The sequence below is a fragment of the Cervus canadensis genome, chromosome 18, assembly GCF_019320065.1.
Source record: "Cervus canadensis isolate Bull #8, Minnesota chromosome 18, ASM1932006v1, whole genome shotgun sequence".
Classification (NCBI taxonomy): Eukaryota; Metazoa; Chordata; class Mammalia; order Artiodactyla; family Cervidae; genus Cervus; species Cervus canadensis.
In genome coordinates this window covers 40710859-40734607 of record NC_057403.1, presented here as the reverse complement: position 1 = coordinate 40734607, position 23749 = coordinate 40710859, and the positions used below count along the sequence as shown (strand labels likewise).

The 23749-nt window shown below is 56.0% G+C and overlaps 1 protein-coding gene across 3 annotated transcripts in view; it reads left to right on the top strand.

Annotated features, from left to right (window-relative positions):
• Window positions 1–4743: 4743 nt before the first annotated feature.
• The window catches only part of SLC12A3 (solute carrier family 12 member 3), a 41147-nt gene continuing 22141 nt past the window's right edge, over window positions 4744–23749 (top strand). The window contains exons 1-16 of one of the 3 annotated variants that reach the window (XM_043436228.1): window positions 4744–5101; window positions 5870–6159; window positions 6591–6737; window positions 8123–8198; window positions 8878–8973; window positions 9276–9415; window positions 9808–9918; window positions 10975–11086; window positions 11885–12015; window positions 17005–17089; window positions 18075–18229; window positions 18511–18618; window positions 19081–19204; window positions 20817–20918; window positions 21822–21977; window positions 22643–22742. In XM_043436228.1, coding sequence (XP_043292163.1) covers window positions 5878–6159; window positions 6591–6737; window positions 8123–8198; window positions 8878–8973; window positions 9276–9415; window positions 9808–9918; window positions 10975–11086; window positions 11885–12015; window positions 17005–17089; window positions 18075–18229; window positions 18511–18618; window positions 19081–19204; window positions 20817–20918; window positions 21822–21977; window positions 22643–22742 — 1925 coding nt within the window. In that variant the 5' untranslated portion in view covers window positions 4744–5101; window positions 5870–5877. The remainder of the gene's footprint in view (window positions 5102–5869; window positions 6160–6590; window positions 6738–8122; window positions 8199–8877; window positions 8974–9275; window positions 9416–9807; window positions 9919–10974; window positions 11087–11884; window positions 12016–17004; window positions 17090–18074; window positions 18230–18510; window positions 18619–19080; window positions 19205–20816; window positions 20919–21821; window positions 21978–22642; window positions 22743–23749) is intronic. The other 2 variants (XM_043436227.1, XM_043436226.1) reach the window with 2 other exon arrangements.

The window sequence follows — 23749 nt, the reverse complement described above, 5'->3', positions numbered from 1 at the left end:
TTCCACCTCCTGATCCTGAGCACTTCTTCCCCCCAACTCCTCCTAATGCCCTGTTTTGTTTGTTAATAAGTTTTAGCACCTGCCCTTACCAAAAAGCATTGCCTTAAATAGTCAAAGGTGAGTTGGTTTTCCCCCACCTTTATTGTAGCTAAAGAGCTGGAGGAGGGGTGGGGGGCAGAATATATATATATACACACATATATATATATATATATGCAGAACTTTATTAATGTCTTCTGAAATGCTTCTTTCACAAGTTCCCTCTCTTGATCATCAAAACACTCATTGACTGAGAAGAGTTATCCATTTGACAGATGATGAAACTAAGGCACACAGGCCTGAGGTCGTGAGGTATGTGGTGCAGAGCCAGGTAGCCCAGGCCTCCTTTGACTCCTATCCTTCCCCCTCTCCCCATGTGTCTACGGCTGGGCCCAGCTTGGGGGAGCGGGTGGGGGAAGCTGAGCTTGTACAACAGTTCCATGATTCTAGGGCCCCTGGTCCCAGCTCCAGGATCAAGTCAGAGACTCCTAGGCTTCAAAAGACACCATTGAAAAGGATTCTGATTAGAAATGTACCCGTGGAATTCAAGATTGAGCACAATGACCATGGGTGGTCTCTATTGCTTTTAAGAAAGGTGCAAAGGCTTATAGGAAAGTAAGAAAAACTAAAGGTGCGTTTAAAAGTGAAAGGCTTTGGGTAGGAGAAACAATGGGCTTGGTCTCTTGGAGAGCACATTGGCAGCCATTGGGCTGAAGACCTAGTGGTCACATGCGTGTGACCACAGGGCCGCGTTTCTGTTAGAATCACCGCTTCAGCTTGTGCTGATGCAGCAGGAGTGAGCTCAAGCCACCCTCACTTGGGGAGCTTCTCCAGGCTTGGGTGGTGAGGGGCGGGATTGTGGGTTGGGGGAGATTTATTTTCTTTATGAGGAAAGAGAGAGGGGAGAAAATAAAATCTCACTCTTTATCAGATAGTGACTACTGATTACAGTTCTACTTTTTTGCCTTGGCTGCCAGGGAGCTCCAGGCTAACATGGCACTCTCCCTCCTTAAATGATTGCTTATCTCTAACTGTGCTACTTCATATGTCCCCCTCCATCATCACCTCAGCCTGAGGAAGGCATCCCTTCTATGAAGCCGTGTAGTGTTTTATCCAGGGGTTTATGCCTTTATGCCTTGGGTTCTGGCTGTTACCTCCTCTGATGAACTACATGATACTGAGAATAGTATCTCTGTGTACCCTCCAAAACAGCTGGACCGAGTCTAATACATCATTAATACCTGCCATTAGTTGTGGAGTGAATGTTGGCTAAATAGTTTTTTTTTTTTTAAAGTAAGTCTAACCACGAAGAAAAAGGAACCAGGAATTGTTCTTCAGCACCAAAACTATCTTAGTCATCAAACATGTTTCCCTTTTGCTTTATTTAGCTGCCAGTAGCTTCAAGGTAATTCAGTGTTCAACTGCTGTTACAGTGTCTGGATAGAAAGTCCAGAATTATGGTAGAGAAACCCCAGTTTTCTTGGTTCTGGTTGCTGGAGAGGCTGCAGTCAGCCTGTGGCTTCCAGACCTTTCTAGCGCCTGTCACCTCCGCTGTTGCTCTGTCTTCTGTACTGTATTCAGGGTTTTGTGCGTCTGCTCCCCACTTCCTCATCTCAAGTCTGTGCGCCCCCTGGGGGGCAGGGACCCAGCCTGCTTTGTTGGCAGCCCCAGGCCTCTGCAAAGCACTGGCCCGGGGCAGCCGCGGGCCGGGGAGGACGTCTGCAGGGCCTGTCATCGCTGCCTCGACGCCTCGGAGCGCCGGCCAGAGGAGGAAGCGCGCCCGAGTTCTGGTATCGTTGCTGCAGCTGGTGTTGTGAATCAGGCCGACGAGCAGCGCATCCTCTTACCCGGCTATTTCACGACACCAGGGTTGCATCATACCCATCCTCTCCAGGCGAGCCTCGTGGGACCCGGGCGGACGTGGACCTGGGGGTGGGGTGGGGGCGGACAGGCTGTGTGTGAAAGATTGCTCTCTTTGGCCCACTGGATCTCTGACTGCCCCTCAGGACCACCTGGAGAGCTTTCCAAGAATACTGATGCCAGCCCCTCACCCCTTTTGGGCCCCAGGCCCATAGAATCCCTAGTAGGGGCCACATAGTCAGCATCTGTCAGAGGCTCCAGTGAGACTGCGAAATGTGTGTGCAGTCAGGGGCTTAGAGCTGGGCAGTTGTCTGTTCTTGCCTGATTGTTGCCATAGACCCTCCCAGCTCTCCCTGGCCCTGTTTTTCTTCCTGGCACTGCTCACACACTATTATGCCCCCCACCAGCTTTTCAGAAGCAGACGAACTCTGATTTCCCCAGGACGAAGGCCAGGCTCCTACCCTGGCATTCAAGCCCTTCTTGAATGCCTACTCAGAAATGACACCACCTTTCCCCCCCGAGTCCTCCCTGTTCCTACATGAATCCGTGTGCTGGTTCCGTCGGCTCTGCCTTGAGCATGTATCTCGACCCCCAGTACTTCTCACGACCTTGTCATCCACAGCTACTGCCCAGCCACCACTTTCAGGTACCCACAATGGCCCCACTGGTCTAACTCTGCTTCCCTACATCCAGTCTCCACACAATGGCCAAAGTGACCTTTGAGAAATATAAATCTGCCCATCACAAAATAGAACATGAAGCTTCTAACCCCAGCTTATAAGGCCTGGTGTCCCCTCTTCTGTGTCTCAAACCCATCTCCTCGGTCCCCTGGCTCCTACCATCCTAGGCTCCTCGCCATCTTGAAGCCCCAACCACTCTCCCCCAAGGCCTTTGCACATGCTCTCTCCTCTGTCTGGAACCCCTGTGCTCACATCTGCTCACTTATGGGTGTCTCCCTGTTATTGTTGGAGCTCAGCTCCAATTTCTCATTCTCAGAGGAGCCTAAATGCCCCTCCTTTAGAAAAACAACAACAACAAAAAATGAATGTACTGTAATGATTGCTTGTTTTCTGCCTGTCTGTCTCTCCCACTAGAATGTGAGCTCCCGGAGGGCAGGGCCTTTGTCTTGTTCCCTGTGGTACCTCTTTTGCCTAGCACGTGGCATGGTGTGCAGTAGGCACTCAATAAATGTGTGTGACTGGAGAAACAATCGGACCCCTTTCAGCCTCATCTACCACCCTTTCTCCCCTCTGCCTCCCCCCAGTTCCATGAGCTCTAGTCCCACGCCTGGTCCCTTCCACCGATCACGCCTTCCTGGGTCCCATGTCCCAGAACCCCTCCATCCCTGCCTACACATCCCCTCCCAGCTCCCCTGCCTTCAGGGCAGCCTCCCTGTTCTACCAGCCTGTTGCTGCCATCTCCTTGCTGGTTCACCTGCCGGCCTAGGCTGTGAACTCCAGTTCTGGTGCATCAAGACTTAGGCGCCTCAGGCCGTGAAAGACACAGGCCCTGCTGCCCTCACCATATCAGCCCCCTGTGTCCAGAATTTCCACTTCAGGGAGCTTCCCGACAGTGAGTCTTTTCTGTTCCTTCACTGCCCCTATGCTCCCTCCTCTCAGAAACAGGAGAGGACAGGGGCCCTTGAGTGAGGACGAGCGGCACTAGCATGGGTGTCGTTTCCATGTGGCTACTGACGGAGCAAAGGCTCAGCAAGACCAGAGGACCTGCTCAGAGCCCTGGATCAACTGACAATGGAGAAGGGAGCCTGACAGCCCGTGCGGCCACATCCCAGGGCTTCGCTCAGGGTTCCTGTGACTCCCTCCCCCAGGTCTCAGACCCTTGCAAGGCAGGAGTCGTGTGTGACCACGCTGTGCCCCCATCAAGAAGAGTGCCCCTGTGAACATTTCTCAAAGTGATAGACGCCCACTCAAGGGCAGGAAGCACCTTTCTTAGGTGGGGGTTGGGGTGTGGGTCTGTGCCTTGGGACACAGAGTTCCGACAGTCCCTTCAATTCTCTGACCAATAAGCCTTTCGAGGGGTCCTGCTTAAATCCCACCCCACCCTAGAGAGATGTAGGGATGGGGGAAGGCTATGGGGAAGGCTTCTTGAAACAGCAAATGCTCCAGTGCTAGGAGGAACCTTGCAGTTCACCCAGGCCTGGGAATGGCGAAGGGGAGAGGAAGTGGCTTGCTCAAGGTCACCCAGCAAAGTGGTGGCCCCTCACTCGGCATGGGCCCTGGTGCTGCTGGAATCCGGCCACTTCCTCTCCTGAGATCTTAATCAGGAATTTTCCACAGCTGCTCCGGGGACACGGTATGAGGGGGTGTTGGGCGGCTGTGATTTTCACCAGTCAAGTGGCAGTTAAAGATGGAGAGGCCGATAAGATCTGTAAGCTCTGCCCTGAGGCCCCATGGGAGGGAAGGAGGAATTGGCAGATGGGGTGGGGGCTGCAGGGAAGCTTGAAAACTGGCCAGGAGCCCTGGCCCTGGAGTCCTCACCACGGAGCCTTCACCTTGCAGGCAGCTGGTGTGGGGAGAAGAGAGGCAGCAGGACAGAAAAAAGGGGGAACGGGCTGCTGGGTAGACAAAGCCTCAGCTGACCCCAGGGACCTCTGGAGCTGGGGTGGGCCTTTGGAACCAGGGACAGGGCTCCAGGCCTCTGCATCCCACACCCATCATTGGACAAGAGCTCCACGGGGGAGCTCGGCCATAGGTAAGGCCATTCCCATGGGGGCAGACGCTGAGACTCCTCCCAGCAGCTGGGGGTGTCCTCCTTTTCTGGCGGAGCATCAGGCATCCAGCCCACTCACTCATCTCTTCAAACCCTGAGCTACTTCTCTTTCATCCCCTACGACTCAAAGTTCAGCTCCCCACCCTGCCTTGGCTTCGGTGTCTCTGGTGACCAGACTGATGCCCTCATGGCCACTCTGCATTCAAAGGCTGACCTCACGGATGCTGGCACAACTGGAGGCTGATCTGGTTCAATACTAGGATGGCGCCCGGCCCGCTGCCTGCCGTGGGAGCTGGTTGCTCTTGGGCTGGCTCCTTGGGCTCCACACCCCAGTGGCCCTGTAAGCAGTCGGTGGGGTCGGTGTCCACTTGTCTTCCTGGCCACTGGGCAGCCACAAGCCCCAGGGGCTCATTGGTCCCTTGGTGACTGCAGATCACAGCTGGTACCTGCTGAACTCTGCTTGGGGCTGCTGGTACGTAAGTGCATAAACATTCTGAGATACCTCTGGGAGGACATGTAAGAGTAGACTTGGGTCTGAGTAAGAGAGACTAACCTTTTATATATATGTGTGTGTATTGTTTTAAATGGGGCTTCCCAGGTGGCACAGTGGTAAAGAATCTGCCTGCCAATGCAGGAGATTCAAGAGATGTGGGTTTGATCCCTGAGTTGGGAATATCCTCTCAAGTAAGAAATGCAACCCATTCTAGTATTCTTGCCTGGAAAATCCCATAAACAGAGGAGCCTAGTGGGCTATAGTCCACAGGGTTGCAAAGAGTCAGACACGATTAAGTGACTGAGAACACACACACATCGTTTTAAATGTCATACCACTCAGCTATTTAAAATGCTAAGTAAATAAAACTGACACAGGAAGTTTCTGAGAGGGTCATCAGGCTCTCTGGGGTCCCCAGTGGGGCCCCTCATAGTGTCCCTATGGGTCCACTCCTTCCTGGGATTCAGCTGCAGATGTCTGCTGCCCCCAGACTTAGAAGAGCCTCCCTAGGACCCAGGGGCTGGGCCAGCCTCAGCTCCCAGTCCAAGGCCAGTGGCTATCTCTGCGATCAGATGGTGGGCAGGTCAGCAATGGGCACGTGCTCTGCCTCCCACCCTGTCCAGGGACCTTGCTGACCAGCTGTGGGCGGTCTGGGCCAACCTCCCCGTCTCCTCCCTGCTGTGGGCCCAGCCTATAAAGCCACCCTGCATGTCCCCACCGACCCTGGCCCCCTCCCCTGACACCCAGAGCCCACGATGGCAGAGCTGCCAGTGTCGGAGACGCCCAGGGACCCTGCTCTGTGCAGTGGGCGCTTCACCATCAGCACGTTGCTAGGGGGCGAGGAGCCCCCCCCACCGGCCGCCCATGACAGCAGCCACCCCGGCCACCTGACGCACGGCCACACCTTCTACAACCGCACCTTTGGCTACAACACCGTCGATGTGGTGCCCGCCTACGAGCACTATGCCGACAGCGCCCTGCCCGGCGAGCCCCGGAAGGTCCGGCCCACGCTGGCCGACCTGCACTCCTTCCTCAAGGTAAACACCATCCCGGAAGAGCAGACCTTCCTGCTCTGTGACCTCTACCGGTTGCCTAACCTCTCTGAGCCTCAGCTCTGCCATCTGTGTCGTGGGGACACAGAGGGGTCTTCCTCGTGGGCTGAGAGGCCCGTGTGAAATATGGGCATGGGAGCTATAAACCTCTGGGCACATGGTGTAATGTTTATTGCCCAGTCTGGCAACCCCGTCAAGCAATCTAGGGTTTCCCAATGCAGTAATGAGTTCCCAGTAGTTTAGAGAGGTTTCACACACCTAAAGGAGATGAGGAAAGAAGGGTAGGGAAGGTCTGCAGCAGAGAGGGGGCTTACTAGGTTTGCTGCCTTGGAGGCTGAATGGTGGAGGATGGAGAGCTAGGGGAGCTGGATTGTCCTGACCCCGGCCTGCCTGACCCGTGGTCTTTGGGCTCCCAGCAGGAAGGCAGCCACCTGCAGGCCCTCGCCTTTGACAGCCGGCCCAGCCATGAGATGACTGACGGGCTGGTGGAGGATGAGGCAGGTACCAATGGCAAGAAGAACCCTGAGGAGCCTGTGCGCTTTGGCTGGGTCAAAGGGGTGATGGTGAGTGGATGGGATGTCCAGGGATGGGGGTTGGGGAGACAGAGCTCCATGCAGGCTCAGCTCTGACTCTCAAGAGGCAGTGGTCAAGGCAGACTCAAGACCTGGTTTCCCCATCTGCATAGCCATCTCAGATTTTCTCTACCTTTTTGCGTCCTGACCTCCATTTACCCCCAGGCTGAGGCCTGTCCCTGGGGTGGACGTCTGTTTGACTGTTCCACTCATCATGTGACCTGTCCATGCCTCACTTTCTTCATCTATGAAATGATCAGCATTTAACCAATTAATAGATATAAAGCGCATGAATCAACGCCTGCCTTGAAGTTATTGGGAGAAACTGTGTTACCCCCTAAGAGCCACGAGAGGGCAGCACCTAACACAAATTCACAGCTCTTCTCACTCTCCGCGATGAGGAGACGGTTTGCCGTGTTAGGTCCCGAGACAGCAAACAGTCTAATAAACTTGACTTTGAAAGACTTTATGGGACTTTACAGAGGGCATCACATGAGGGCTAGGAGAAAGCTTTAGTCCCACTCTGGGAGGCAGGAGGCCTAGGTTCTGACCTTAACTCTTTCAACTCCCTGCGGGCTGTGCCTCTCTCTCCATCTGAATGGTCACCCCTCCCTCTGATCCAGCGTCTGGATCGCCTTCCCTCCCTTGGTGCCCACAGCCCGGTGTGGGCCCCATTCAGTACCTCAGCACATATGGAGGCCTTCGCCATCTCCTGGGCCTAAAATTTTGGATCACTCTGTTGTACACCCAAAATTAATATAATATCAACTATACCTCAATTTTTTATATTAAGTTAAAAAATTTTAAAGACTAAAAGAAAAAAGAAATCTCCAAGACTGGTAACTGCCACCTGTCCCACTCCGAAGACCACCACATCCCTCCCATGTGGGAATTCCAGCCTCAGCTGTGGTCTCCAGTTCGTCTTTAAATTTGGAAGCTGGAGTCACCGCAACCTGAGCCCTGACTTCTGCTTGCATGTGGGGCATCGGCTCAGCTGGCATTTGCTGAATTCTCCCTAAAGGCCAGGTTGTGGGCCAACAGTCGGCCACTGGGCCATGACTGGGGCCGGCAGACACAGTACCGTGTGCTTGGCGTGGGGTGAGAGGTGACAGACTTGCTGCCCACCTTCAGGCCTCGATGGAAGGAAGGCAGGAGAGTGGTGGGAGGGACAGGTGGGTCTCTGGGTACCCCTCCCCTCCCTGCCCCGTAGAACCAGCCAGGCACTGAAGTGGGCACCCGCTCAAGTGGGTGAAGCAAAGAAAGCCCAGGTGTCCCCTAGGTGCTCGATGCTGTGCCATGACTGGGGACAGGGATGTGTGTGTTTGATCTTGGGGAACCCAGCCCCCAGGTGGCCTCTGATGCCCCTCTCCTCCCAGATCCGCTGCATGCTCAATATCTGGGGTGTGATTCTCTACCTGCGGCTCCCCTGGATTACCGCCCAGGCGGGCATCGGTGAGTGCTGCCTCTGGGGTGCAGGGGAAGGGGCCCGGTCCTCCCAGTCTTGAACTCGGGTTATGGAGCCACGGGGCCCTGCAGTGACCGAGGTCAGGGCAGTGTGGTCCAGGAGCACTGCATGTGGAGTCAGCAGGCCTGGGGGTGCTCCCTGGCTCAGTTTGCCCTCAGGAAGTCAAGCTCTGGGGGCCAAATTCCTCGGACAGAGATCCTGGGTTTCAGGATCTCTCACTGAGGAAAGAGCAGCTGCTGGTTCTGTAGCATGCTGTGTGACCTTGGACACACATGCTGTGTGACCTTGGACAAGCCTTTAACCTCTTTGAGCCTTAGTTTCCTCATTAGCAAAACGTGGCAATAACTGTTCCTCTGATGTGCATAAAACAGCAGAGGGTTTGGCACCCAGTGGTGGCTCAGCAAGAGGTAACTATTACTTTATTTTTTATTATTAAAAAAAACCACCTCCCCATGCATATGTAAAGATCCTTTACACGTTGGCTTATCAGCTCCCTGGCTCTTCAGAGTATACCATGAGGTAGACAGAGACCCATTTTTCCAAAGAGAACAGAGAGAAGGACAGTGACTTAAGTCCCATGGTGAATCCATTGGCTGACTTGGGTTTCTCATTCTGGAAATGCCCTGACTGCTTTTTGGGACGATCACCCCCCCCACACCCCCACAGTCCTGACCTGGATCATCATCCTGCTCTCGGTCACCGTGACCTCCATCACGGGCCTCTCCATCTCTGCCATCTCCACCAACGGCAAGGTCAAATCAGGTGGGCCCCACCCCAGCCCCCAGATCCTCCTCTGGTAGGACCCTGTGTCTTCACCCTGGGGGCAGATCTCTCAACCACTCCCTACCCTCCACCCCAAGCCCAAACAGGGGATGCTTCTTCTGGTTGCAGATGTAGGCTTTGGGCAGTCTCTCCACACCCACGGGGTGGCCTTGGGTCTCTCCTCCCCCATGGACCACTGGGTCCCGTGCTCACCTCCTCCCAGCCTCAGCTCTGCCCGCCCCAAGTCCGTCCCAGACAGCCAATTCCTCTCGTGTCATGGCTCCTGGCTCTGTCCGCTACAGGTGGCACCTACTTCCTCATCTCCCGGAGTCTCGGCCCAGAGCTCGGCGGCTCCATCGGCCTCATTTTTGCTTTCGCCAACGCTGTGGGCGTGGCCATGCACACTGTGGGCTTCGCCGAGACTGTGCGGGACCTGCTCCAGGTGAGGCCGGGGCTGGAGCCTGGGCAGAGGGAGCCCGGGTGGCCTGCTGCCTCCGCCCCCACCCCATCTGTGCCAGGCCTTCCTGCCCCTCTCTCTGCCCAGCTTTCCCATCAGGGACCAAAGCCACAGTCTGACCACTGCGGGTGACTATGATGATCTCAGCAAATAAAGACTATTCCCAGAAACCGCCTTCCAGGGTGCGTGTTGCCTTTAGGGCCAAATTGTCCAGGCCCATGCAGTATTTGCTATGGAGGACCTGTTGGCAGGGAAGGGGGTTGAGTGTTTGTGTTCCTGTGAGCAGACACCCATAAATGAGGTAACTCAAGGTGGAGGAGCCTGGAGGGGTGGGCTGTGCAGAGACAGCACGCAGCCTGGCCTGTCCCCTCCCCCAGGAGTATGGCTCGCCCATCGTGGACCCCACCAATGACATCCGCATCATCGGCGTGGTCACCGTCACTGTTCTGCTGGCCATCTCCCTTGCTGGCATGGAGTGGGAGTCCAAGGTGAGGGCAGGAGGTTGGAGAGGGGACTGGGCAAGGTCAAGTGCAGAAGCTTGAGTCCTGGGACCGGCTCCTGGTTCTGCCTCTTGTGTGTATCAGCTGGGTCTTGAGCTCTGCTGCTGTGACAGAGACCCTAAGGAAGGGGGCCTCAGGCCAGAGTCGTTTGTTTCTCTCTCGTGTGTGTGGCCCCAGGGTGGGGGTGTGGGGAGCAGGTACCCAGGCTCCTTCCGTCCTGTGGCCTCTCCATCCCTGGGGTGCGGCCTTCATCTGCCTGGCCCATGACGGCCCCCACGTCCATGTCCGCAGCCCAGTCAGCAGCCATTTCCTCCTCCAAGGGCTCTTCCCAACCCAGGGATGGAATCTTGTGTCTCCTGCATTGGCAGATCTTTCACCACTGCACCACCAGGGAAGCCCCAGGAAGGGGAAAGGGGGTGGGAAGGAGAAAATCCCTGTCCCCTTTTACTTTTCCGGCCCAGCCTGGCGGTTATACATATTCCTTCTGCTCACATCCCATTGGCCAGAATGCGGTCCGTAGCCACACCATACTGCAAGGGGGCCTAGGGAAATGTGGGCATCGTCTGAACCTGTGCCCAGCCCCAGATCAGAGGTTCAGCAAGAAACGAGGGGGGAGAGGTCGGGCCTCAGTGGCAGACTTGGCGAGCACAGCCCTGTATCCCGTCCTCACCTTCCCCCTCTGACCTCCAGCTCCATGTCTCCTCCCAGTTCCTTGAAAGCAGCAAGCTAATGCCCCTGTCACGCTGCTGCTCCATTATCCTCCCTCCTCTAGGAACCTGAAGACATCTTCCCAGGCCTCCCTGCTAAAGGATCCCCAACCCCACCCCCGTGACACCCCCATCCATTCTCTGATTCATCTTCCTCATTTGTCTGCAAGACAGGAGCTTGGCTGTATCGCCAGCTCCTAGAACAGAGCCTGCAGCATAATAGGTGTTGACTGAACGAACGAACGAGAGAGTGAGGGACCTAGGCAAGCTCTTCCCCACTGGGGCTCCCTGAGCGGCAGGGCCAGCCTGTCTGACCTCCAGGCTCCTTTCCTCCCAGGCCCAGGTGCTCTTCTTCCTCGTCATCATGGTCTCGTTCGCCAACTACCTGGTGGGGACGCTGATCCCCCCATCTGAGGAGAAGGCCTCCAAAGGCTTCTTCAGCTACCGAGGTACGTGTGGGTTGGGGCCCCTGCCTGTGTCTCCAGAGACAGAGACGGTCTGCCCCCCAATCTGGCCCATTCTGAGGGCGCTGTTACCTAACCAAATTAGTGTCCACTTGGCTGCGTGCAGTAAACGCCCTCTACTGACGCCAGGTTGTGGTGATGGAAAGGGCAATGTTCATTGCAGGGCACCAAGCAAAGAGTTCAGGGCAGCTGATGCTTAAAAGACCCAACCTCCCTGAAGGCTTTCAGGGCAAGATTTATAAAGACAGGGAGAGGGAGGGGGCTGTCGGGGTGTAATCAGCTCGAGGACCTTCTCCTGATTGGCTGGTGGTGAGGTGGATCGGGAATCAGCATCATCAACCTTCTGGTTCCAGCTGGTCTGGGGGCTCCGTGCTTGTGGGCAGCACGCAGTTAACTTCTCCCACCTGGTGGGGGTGTCAGTGGCTGCAAAACAGTTGAAAGGATTTGGCTCAGAATATTATCTACAGCCCTTGTGGCAAAAGAGGAGGTACTTTGTTTAATGGCTGAATTATTATTATTTTGTCTTGCTTGACTGGTTTCCTTTCTCTCTGCATCTTCTCACTTCTCTGATTAAATTTCTTCTTTGACTAAGGATTTTTCCCTACCAGACAAAAGGCAGGTAGAGGACAAGGGCAGGGGTCTGTACTGGGAAGGCCTCGTAGAATCCTGCTCGCTTATACGGGGAGGCATGAGCTGCCATGGGAGCCCCCTGCCTGCCTGGCTGGGCCCAGCAAGGGGTGCCAGACCTTCCAGGAGGTCCTGACTCAGGCCTCATTTTTCCAGCGGACATTTTTGTCCAAAACTTGGTGCCTGAATGGAGAGGCATGGACGGCAGCTTCTTCGGGATGTTTTCCATCTTCTTCCCCTCGGCCACAGGTATCCTGGCAGGAGCCAACATCTCTGGGGACCTCAAGGTGAGCAGGGCACCCATCCCTCCCACTTCCTGGTCCTTCCTCCCAGGATGTCCTACTGGGCACCAGGCTAGGCATTGAGCCCCCAGGGCCAGAGCTTTTAAACTTCAGCTCAACCCAGTCCAGACCAGCCCAAACCAGTCCCGTTCAGCCCATTCAATTCCGAAGATGTTTACTGGCACCACCACTAGGCCTTGAAGGCCACCCCCAAACGGGCTGGTCTTCTCCGTCGATCCTGGCACTCCCAGCCTAAGGGGCAGACTGAGCCAGCCTGACCTTCCAATACTCAGACGGGATCAGGCATGTCTTTCCCGGGCCCTCCACCATCCTGATCGGGCAGGCTCCTTGTCTTGGCCTGGGAGGCCCCAGCCCCACAGGAACTTTTGCTGTTCCCATGAGCCCCACCCAGCCCTCAGGGTCTACTGCTTCGCCCCGTTCCCCTGTCCCTCCTCCCCACCACTGCCTCTGCTGTGCTCTCCGCCTAGGGCTCCTCCTCTTCATTTCTTCACCTTGCAAAGATCTGTCCCTCCTGAAGATTCACACCTCCATCCTGACACCTCTCCCCACCCTGCTATCAGCATCACGGTTCCCCTAGGATAGGGGTGTCAGGCCACTAATGTCTCTGTCCCCCGCATCTGGAGAGCTGGGGGCTCACCCTGTGTCCGCATTCCCAGCTTCGCGTCTGACACGCACTAGGTGCCCGGTGCCTGTCTGTCGAGTGGACGGTGGTGGGATGTGGCAAACGGGAAGTGTCAGAGCAAAGTTGAGTGTGTAATAAAGTGGGGAAGTCGTGCAGGCTGAGGTGGCAGGAGCTCCTGCAACACTTCTGGGTGGAGGTGGAGCTGGTGCCGGCGGAGTCCTCTCCAGCAGGGGTTAACCAAGGAGCTGGTACACACGTCGGGATGAACAGAAAGGAGCCTGGCTCTGTGCCGGGAACCCTCACCCTCCACCTCCAGTTCTGCTTGAAAGTGCTCCCTGATCACATTCTTGAATGAATTAAGAATCATGCGTTGGAGGCATTCTCAAATGCAGCCTGGCTCTGGAATTCAGAGGGAGGCTGTCTTTGCCGGTTCCCCTCCCTTCTCTGGGCAGTGGCCAGCAGGGGCTTGGTCTGCCTGTCCTGAGGTCCTGGCAGAGCTCAGGCATGAGCTCAGTGTCCTGGTTCCCCCTCCCAGCCCCGTCGTAGAAAACCGTAGCCTGGGGATTTATCTAGACGCTTCATCAAGCTTCTTAGATTACTGACCAGCCCAGTGTGCAGGCGTCAGAGCCCAGCGGCTGTTCCAGAGCTGGGGGTGGAGGGGTGACTTCTTCTGTCTTAAATGCCTTTGAATCCTAAAGGGGCCCCTTCCTCCTGGCTCTGGCTCCTTGCCCATTCCGTGGGACAGCACGTCCTCAGCAAAGAGTAGTGCTGTTCGTGGGGACTGTATGCAAGTCCCTTAAAACCTCTCTGGGCCTCAGCTTCCCCAACAGTAAAATGGGACTCACGCAGCCATGTATTCATAAGGCAGGAAGGGTTCAGCGTGCTGATTTACATAAACTTCTAGCAAGGCGCCCAGCCCGGAGGAGATGTCAAGGGCCAGTAGTCAAGGTCAGTGTCATTTTGTGGCCAGCACAATGCCTCCTTCTTTTTTTTTTAAATTAACTTATTTATTTGGCTGTGCCAGGCCTTAGTTGAGGCATGTGGGATCTAGATCCCTGACCAGGGATCAATCCCAGGCTCCCTGCATTAGGAGTTCGGAGTCTTAGCCACTGGACCACCAGGGAAGTCCCGGTGCCTCCTTCTTTACAAATAATATCCTTGGTGCCACCATAGTCTTCTATCATCACTGTCCCCCCGTTACAGAGGAGCAGACCCAGTTCTGAGAGGGTCGGGGGCTTGCCCAGGGCCCCGCACACAGGGGTCAGAGGAGCTGGAATGCCAAGCTTCTAGAATACCGAAGGCTCAACTTCATTACAACTTCATCATTCAGCCAGTATTTTTTGAGCACCTGCTTTGATGCCAGGGTCTTGTCGACAGCAAGCAAGCAGCAGTAAATAAAAAACACAGATTCCTACCCTCATGGAGCTCACGTGCCTCGCGGGAGAGACCATCGGCAAACAAATAAGTAAAACGTGTAGTTTGCCTGATGGTGGCTGAGTGATGGGGAGAGAAATCAGGCAGAGAAGCAGGGAGGGAACCCCTGGGACAGCGGTGGGTCTAAGGTGGCCAGAGACCCCTGAGAAGGTGACATGTGAGCCGAGCCCTAAAGGGGAGGTGACAAGGTTGTCATTGTCTCCATTCACCCCGTACGCCCCCCAACCCTTTAGTGTTTACAGAGCAGTCTCATGACCACAGTCTCAGGGAGGTTTCCTTTCACAACCACCCTGCGCTAAGGCCAAGGAAAGCATTATAATGAAGTCAGTTTTCTGATGGGGGGATGGGGACCGAGACGAGGGTCTTCTAGTGACTGCCGTGGGGTCTCTGCCAGGCTGGGTGACCACACAGCTCACACCTAGCCGCTCACATTGGTGAGCTTGCTTGTGCCCTTGCTGTGTGCCAGCCTACTCTCTCATTTCACAGGGGAGGAGGGAGGGCTGCTGAGGCTCAGAGAGGGTAAGGGGCTGGTCTCAAGGCACACAGCCAGCGAGAGCTTGGCAGGATGTGGACCCAGATATTCCTGATCTGTGAGCTGGGCTCTGAGATTTCGGACCAAGACGTGAGGGAGGGGTGGAGGCCTAGGGTATTCACGTCCCGTGGCTGCTATAACACATTACCACCCACTTAGAGGCTGACAACAGCGGAAATTTATTCTCACACAGATCTAGGAGCCAGAAGTCCAAACAACGGTGTCTGTAGAGTCCGTGCTCCTCTGAAGGCTCTAGGCAAGAATCCTCCCCTGCCTCTTCCACCTTCTTTTGTTGTTCAGTCATTCAGTCGTGTCTGACTCTTTTCGACCCTGTGGACGGCAGCACACGAGGCTTCCCTGTTCTTCACCATCTCCCAGACTTTGCTCAAACTCATGTCCATTGAGTCCGTGATACCATCCAACCATCTTGTCCCCTGTCGTCCCACTCTCCTGCCTTCAATCTTTCCCAGTTTCTGGAGGCTTCCAACAATCCCGGGGGTTGCTTGACTTATAGCTGCCTCCCTCCAGTTCGGCCGCTGTCCTCACATGGCCTTTCCTCTGCATGTCTCTCCTCCTCTTACAAGGACTCAGTCATTGGATGCAGGACCCACCTCATTCCATATGACCTCATCTTAACTAATTGTATTTGCAAAGATGCTATTTCCAAATAAGGCCCTATTCTAAGGTTCTAGATAAACATGAATTTTTGGAGACACTATTCATCCCATCACAGGTGAGATGGGCCGTTGACCTGGTCTGTTGGCCTTGGGCCCAGGGACCCTGTGTGCTTGATCTAGCGAGCCCCCCTGGTTCTCAGGGCTGGCTGGACCACGGCTGCAGAGCAGAGACCTCAGAGCTAGGATGCTCCAGAGACGCCAGCCTCCCTCAGCTCGGCACCTGTACTCCCTCTTCTCTCTGGCCCACACCCCCTTTCCTCCCCACCCAGCGCCTTCAGAGTCACCTCAGTCGTCCCCTCCACCATGAGGCCTTCCGGGGTTCTGGCAGTGTCTCCCCCGCCTTGCTCCCCGGCGCACCGCGGTCCTCCCTGGGGTGGGCACACCATCTGCCCTGTGTGGGCAGGATCCCACCTGTACCTCCTCCCTTGGGCCAGGCCTCAGGCCCCCTTCATCACAGAGTGACCATGGCTTCCATCTCAGCCCCCCGGTGTTTGAGGCAGAGAGCCGGACCATGGCCAGCTTCGTTTTGACTTCTCCATGAACTTGAACAGTGTCTCAGTCCCTCCAAGTTCTGTCACCTCTGATGCTTTCTGAGTGGCGAGCAGAATGGCCCAGGGAAGGCAGGCAGGTTTACCAATTGACTTCCCATGGCTGACGTGGCCTTCCCCTCCAGGCTGGGGCCCATACCTGGACCAGAAACTTACTGTAAAACCCCCATCCTATATCCCTCCACCCAGGACCAGTGACCCCCGGGGGCAGGTCTGAGGCTGTGGACCTCGACATGTCAGGGCTGAGCTGCTTAGGGCTCTGCAAACTGGGCCCTCCTCCTGGCTCTCTGGCCTCAGTTTCCCCACCAGCCACCTCTCAGGAAGCTATGCTTGAAGACGCGCCCGGAAGAGTGAAGCACATGATGTGGGTGTGAAGGTCTGCTGTTACTGCCAGGAAAGCCCCAGCAGAGTTCTTTGTCAGAGAAGAAGGAGGGAGTTGGGGACTGGTCTATATATTCCTGATCAAACAAATCACTTGATGCGTAATGGGGATTACATGCCGCAAACGCAACTGATGAGCTGGGCCCTGGTCTAGGAGCTTGACAAGCATGGATTTGTTTCGCCAGCATCCCTGTGAGGCTGGAGGGCCCGAGGGGTGGGAGGACAGGCATGCTGCCTGGTGATCACCTGAATCTGACCGCAGGCGGGATGACTCAGGGGGCTTCCCAGGTGGCTCAGTCATAAAAAATCTGCCTGCCAGTGAGGAGATGAGGGAACCACGAGCTCAATCCCTGGCTCAGAAAGATCCCCTGGAGAAGAAAATGGCAACCCACTCCAGTATTCTTGCCTGGAGAATCCCATGGACAAAGGAGCCTGGCCATAGTCCATGGGGTCGTACAGAGTCAAAGCTGAGCACTCACGCAAGCACACAGGCTGATTCAGGAGCCCTCCACCTTGCCGGCCCCAGAGCAAGCACTGGCCAGGTGTCCTCAGGGACCAGAGGAACTGCTGGGGGTTCCTCTCCCTGCTCCGGCTCCCTGGGTGTGGTCTCAGCCACCACCTTCATTCTGTCCTGTCCTCCTCTGTGGATGCTCTGTCTCTAGGTGCCCCTGGGAAGGGACTCTGAGGGGCCAAGGTCAGGGGTGGCTGCCCCACCCTCAGCCTGACAAGGGCAGAGCCTGGGAGGGGCTACCTGACCCCTCTCCCCCCTCCCTCCTCCAGGACCCTGCCGTAGCCATCCCCAAGGGCACGCTCATGGCCATTTTCTGGACCACCATCTCCTACCTGGCCATCTCGGCCACCATCGGTAAGCCGCCGGCCCCGAGCACTGGAGGGGTCCCAGGGTGCAGTCGGCTCTCTAACAGGGAGGGCTGGGCCGGGAGGACATGGCAACACCAGCACGTGGAGCCATGAATTTTATTGGGTGGGGCACCGTGGTGGCAACCAGAACATCTATGTTGGGAGGTAGTTGTAGTGAAGATGGGGGGGTCAGACGAGGCTCCTCTGATCCTTTCAAACCTCAGGTTACAGATGCAAGCGTGTAAAATCCTGTAGGAAAAATCAAGCTCCAACTCTAGGAATAATAATAAAAACAGTGATGCTGAGGACGAAGAAGATGATTCTAGCAACTGACTTATTATCACGGGCTCAGTCCTTTACATGCCTTATAACATTTAATCCAGGCACTGGTCATTTCTGCCTTTTGATGGAGGAGAAAGCAAGGGCTCAGAGACGTCAAGTGGCCTGCCCAAGGTCACGCAGCCTGAGTGGTAGAGTAGGGCTTTGGACCCAGGCCTGGGCTGTTGACACTCGCCTCTCGCTGAGACCCTCACACACACTTTTGCTCTCAGTAACCACCGTGCGAGGTGAGCTGCTCACAGATAGATGGCCAAGGGACATGGCCCAGTCATGGCCACTCACGGCCTGAAAGTCAGGTCTCCATTATAAGGAGGACACTGTGACCTTGGGTCACTTAGGCTCCCTCTGCCTCTATAGAATGGCAACAACAACAAAAATAATAGAAATACCTGCTTCCCAGGAGTGTTTAACGTGTTTAACACAGGCCCTGGCACGTCAAAAGTGCTCTTGCATAGAGCTGAAATGATTATCATCATTATTATTACAAAGCAAAGGAAGAACCGGCCCAGCAGTGGCATCTCTCCCTCTGCAGACATGACCAGCATTTTCCGGGTGGGAGGGGAGGAGGGGAGGGAGGAGGGGAAGGGAGGAGGGGAGGGAGGAGGGGAGGGAGGAGGGGAGGGAGTCCACCCCACGCCCTCCTTCCTCCCCAGGCTCCTGTGTGGTTCGAGATGCCTCCGGGGGGCTAAATGACACGGTGACCCCCGGCTCAGGCGCCTGCGAGGGGCTGGCCTGTGGCTACGGCTGGAACTTCACCGAATGCAGCCAGCACCACAGCTGCCGCTACGGCCTCATCAACTACTACCAGGCACGCACGGCCCCGCCAGCGGCCGGGAGGGCCGGGTGGAGGCTGGGATGGGCTGGAGAAGGCAAGGTTGGGGGATGGCCCCAGGTTTGGGGAAAGAGCTTCAGACAGGGGCTCCAGGCCCAGTTCCTGCCCCAGCAGGCACTGGGTCCCCAGCGAGGGTTGCAGGTTCAGGTAGAAGCTTCCAGACCAAGTCCCTGCTTGCCGTGGGGACTGGGGTGACCCAGGTGGGGGCTCTGGGCCCAGCCCCTCACCTCGGAGGCCCAAACCCCATGTCCCTGCAGACTATGAGCATGGTATCAGGCTTCGCACCCCTGATCACAGCCGGCATCTTTGGGGCCACCCTCTCCTCTGCCCTGGCCTGTCTCGTCTCTGCTGCCAAAGTCTTCCAGGTGAGGCCGCAGGAGCGGGCAGGAGGGCCTGGGAGGCCAGGTGACCTCTGGAGGCCGGAGGAGTCGTGTGACCTGGTGTCTAGATGGAGGGAAAGGAGCTGGGAAAGCGAAGGCCTGCAGGAAGCAGCCCCCTCGCCGCGCTGAGCTTTGAAGAGCACCCACCTTTCCCACCCCGCGCCCTCCCTGCACTGGCACCCCATCTGCAGCCCACCCTCCCAGTCTCCCTCCGATGTGATCAGCCCCCTTTCAGTCTTTGTGGTGAAGTGGGGAGGGCGGGAGATCCCCCACTTTCACAGAGACAGAAGCCAGGTGGGAGATCCCCCTCTTTCACAGAGTCAGAAGCCAGGAAGTGTCCTGCCGAGGTCACTGAGAGAGCAAGCAGGGACTGGGGTGCAGGTGGCCGCAGGGGAGGGGATGGGCAGGTCCCGGCCAGGGGGTGAGCGCGTCGCCCTATGCCCACAGTGCCTGTGCCTGGACCAGCTGTACCCACTGATCGGCTTCTTCGGCAAAGGCTACGGCAAGAACAACGAGCCGGTGCGCGGCTACCTGCTGGCCTATGCCATCGCCGTGGCCTTCATCATCATCGGTGAGTGGCCGAGGGCACGCAGGGCCACCACCTCTCCGGGTGGCCACAGGGCAGGGTCTGACCTGCTTTCCCTGGTTCTGCCCTCCTGTGTGCTGCTGGCATCTGGGGCCCTCCCTCCCCAGGTCTGAACCAGCCCCCAGGAAACACTGGGAACACAGGGCAAGTGACTGATTGCTCCTCGGGAGCTGGTATAAGCAGCTGGGTCACTATCTCTGTAGGTGCAGAAGTTACACCAACCTCATTTCTCAGACCTTGAGCTACTGGGTCCCTTGGGGTCTGAGACAGGGGATGCCCTTGAAGAAAGATCCCAGTTAATCAGTTAGCTAGATTGACCTCTATCCTGGCTTTGCCATGTGCCGGCTGTGTGACCTTGCGCCCCTGATCACAGCCGGCATCTTTGGGGCCACCCTCTCCTCTGCCCTGGCCTGTCTCGTCTTCACCTCCCAGACCCTCAGTTTCTTTGTCTGCAAAATGGGAGCAACAATGAGTAGAGGGTGTGTCGCTGAAGGGCAGGAAGAGACCATGTATGTACACACACACACATGCATTCATATATGCACAGACTCGTGTGTGCCCACTCCCCAGTACTTTCTGATTTACTTAGCCAACAAGGCAGAACTTGCTAGGAGAGAGCGCTAGGAGAGAGGTGACCTGACCAAGCAAGGGCTGTGGCCATGAAGACCCCTGGCCCTGCTCCCGATGCAGGAATGGGGCGGGGTCAGTGACTGGTGAACCTCCCCTGACTGGGGGTCGCCTTCCTGCCACAGCTGAATCCCTGCGACTTAGGCCAGCACCGCCAACCCAGGAGACGTAGCCTAATGGTCTAGCTCCACTTCCACCCGAGGGCAACTTTCCAGACTGGGTCCTACACCAGATGAAGAGGGAGGAGGGCCACACCCAGGGGGTGGAAACACATGGTCAGGCCCGGCGTCCCTCATGTTTCCTGCTCACCCTGCAGTCCACCCCCTCCTCCAATTTGATGTCCTTTCTTCTGGGTGGTTCTGACCTGGACCTCAGATGGAGGACAGTGATCTCAGATGCTCTTGGGCAGGTTCTTGTGCTGATTCAATGGACTCGTGTACAGAAGACCTGGCACATAGAGTTGCTCGTCTTGTTTGGGGATCGTGAAGAAGCAGGCCCCGAGACAAGGATTCATGTGCAGAAGTGTGCTGGGGTGCCAGGGCAGGGGGCTCGTGAGACAGGGAAAGGCAGGAGTCAGTTCTTGAGCAGGTTTCCACTGTGGATGGAACTGTGATATGGTCTCAAGGCTTCAGATAACAGATAGCATGGGTCGCATTGTAAGATGTATTTCTTTTTATAATTTGTGGTTGCAAAAAGGAGTGACAGTCACTGTCCTGGGTCATTCTGTCACCTGACAGGATCTACCCTCACATTGCCGTCCATCCTCCATAGAACTGACACTTTACAGCTTACGAGAAAATGGGCTTTGAGAGTCACAAAATGATGGGCCCTTTTCACAGATGAGAAAGCTGAGACTCCCTGAGCCTCGGTGGCCCGTCGGGCATTCCCTTACCCTGAGAGGGAGGGTTCTGGGCACTCTGTGATGGAGCTGCCCAACAGAGTGTCTCCCCTCTCCCTTGGGTCCCTGAAGCTGAGCTCAACACCATCGCCCCCATCATCTCCAACTTCTTCCTGTGCTCCTATGCCCTCATCAACTTCAGCTGCTTCCACGCCTCCATCACCAACTCGCCTGGTAAGCAAGGCCCTCATCTCTCCGTGGGAGGTGACACTTGTGGCTGGGGTATGGAGGTGGGGCGTGGAAGACATGGGTGCAGGTGGGCAGACCAAGGTCACCTGTCAAACTGAAGTCAATTAAAGGTAACATTTCAATAATAATAATAATAACAGCTATCCTTTAGCAGGCACTTACAATGTACACTCTACATGGATTCATACACTGTTTACAGTATGCAGAGACCTTTCTCGTGCCTTCCTCCCCCAGATCTAAGGGAGTCAGGAACCTGATTCCCCAGAGAGGGAAGAAAATCACCAGTCACAGAGTGACTGCAGGTTGCACTTGCCCAACTCCAGGGGGCGCCACTCATGACATCATAGATTTATATGTTTATTATGAATACCTTCTGGCAGATGGTAGCAAAGAGTCTTCCAGGAAGACTTTTCCCAACTGTCCCCAAACTGCCAATAAGCTGTCTCCGGGCCACCTTTTCCCCAGGCTGTGGACCACGGTGCCTAGAGTTGTGGCATGGGGTGGCTGTCACTAGTGGTGGCCCTGGCATGGCTGCAGATGTGGGCCACGCAGAATCAACTCCTTCCCCTCCATCTCACTCCCTCGGCTCTGTGCGAGCCCCGGAAGCCAGCACTGTTGCTGACGCTGGATGTCCTGTGGGCGTATTTGGCCAGAGCCGGATGCCTGCCCTTTGATACATGGGGCCCATGCCTGTTCACATGGGGGATGCCAGCCAAGGCAGGCGCGTGGCCCTATCAGTGTTTCCAAGGCCAACCCCAGGAAGCAAGATGGGTGGGCAAAGGCTGCGACCCAGGCTCTGGGCGCTGTGGGCATTGCCACCCCGACCCTGCCCAGCTGTGCGGGCTCAGAGGGAGACTCCAGAGTGTTGAGTCCTGTGCCCCCCACCAGGGTGGAGACCCTCGTTCCGATACTACAGCAAGTGGGCAGCGCTGTTTGGGGCGATCATCTCCGTGGTCATCATGTTCCTGCTCACCTGGTGGGCGGCCCTCATCGCCATCGGTGTGGTCCTCTTCCTCCTGCTCTACGTGATCTACAAGAAGCCAGGTGTGTGTCTCAGGCAGCCCCAGGGAGGGGTCTGTCGTGCCCTTCTCGCCCTGAGGCTGCCAAGCTGGCCAGCCCGTCAGCTCAGCCAGAGGGCCTGTCTCAGACTCTCTGCTCCCAAGGGCTCCCTCTGGTCCTCCAGCCTCATCCCTCCCCATGGGGTGAGGAGCCCCCGGGGAGTGTGCCCACTCAGAGTCCACACCTCTCCTTCTAGACCACCCCCTGCCGGACACCCAGGGCCTGGAATTGCCTGCTCAGGTCCAACCTCCTGAGAGCGGCCAGCCTGCTGGTGTGCGTACCAGACCAGGGGCTGCCTGACAGAAAGGCAGGCAGTCAGAGCCTGGATGCAGGGGCAGGGGTATCTACACGCAGGCAGGCAAGGATCCTAGGAGACAGCCCTCTGGGGGTGAGATAAGAACTCCAGGAAAGCCTAGAACTCTCAAGTTGAACTTGGCCTTCCAGATCATTGTGAAGGTCTGTTTGTCAAGGGAGGAGAATAGTTTGTAGAGTTCGCTAGCTTGATATGTGTATGTAGCCGTATTGTAAGTGCAAAGGTTAGGAACAGAACTACAGGCTGGCTACTGCTCCCACGGGTGTTTGGCTCCTAAAGGTCAATGCTCCCTCACTCGTACTTAATGTCTGGTTTCTCCTGTGACTTCTAACCTCAGAGGTGAACTGGGGCTCCTCGGTACAGGCGGGCTCCTACAACCTGGCCCTGAGCTACTCTGTGGGTCTCAACGAGGTGGAGGACCACATCAAGAACTACCGGTGAGCACAGCCTCGGGGTGCCTGGGGTGCAGGGCTGGCCCTGACCCTGTTCTGGAGATCCCCAGCCAAGACCTGACACCTGACCAGCAGACCCAGGCTGGGCATGGCCCCTTCTTGAAGAGGGAGCAGGGTGGGGAGGCATCGCCCAGCACTCAGGAGACCAGAGTAGACACGGCCCAGTGGGACCCAGGCAAGTCTAGTGGCCTGTCTGTACCTAAATTTCCACAATGGAATATGTCTGCGATACACACGCAGACAACACAGACATCCCTCCGTGTCTACCGGGGACTGGGTCCAGCCCCATCTCCCCATCCCCTGCCCAGATACCAATGTCCTCAGATGCTGAAGTCCCTTATGTAAAAAGCCTAGTACATTTGGCCCTTGCTGTCCACGGTCCCACATCCAGATTCAGTCTCCATGCTTGATTTTTTAAAAAATACTTATTTATTTGGCCACACTGGGTCTTATTTGCAGCACGTGGGATCTTTGATCTTCATTACAGCATGCAGAATCTTGAGTTGCAGCATGTGGTATCTAGTTCCCCAACCAGGGGTGGACCCGGGACCCCTGCGTTAGGAGTGCAGAGTCTTAGCCACTGGACCTCCAGGGAAGTCCCCGCCACACTTGGTTGAACCTGCAGATGTAGGACCTACAGACCCCAAGGGCCACCTGTGTTCATAACCTTGCTCTGATGTTATAATTTGTGAGGCTGACTGTGCTGAGCCTCTTCCAAGTCGTCTTCGAAGCTGATTCCCCTCCTAAGTGAGGAAAATTGTGCCTCCAGGATCCCTTTCCCAGCAGATCACAATGTTAATAATCGGATGTATCTAGGTGTCAATCCTGTGCAAGGTGACCGACACAGCATCGGCACAACCCCCTGAGGCATGTGAAACTGCTAACCCCATTCACAGATGAGAACACTGAGGCAAGGAGAGGTTAAGTAACTGGCCCCAACTCACACAGCTGGTGAATGGCCAGTTTTGTCTGGTTCCAACTGAGTCTGGTAG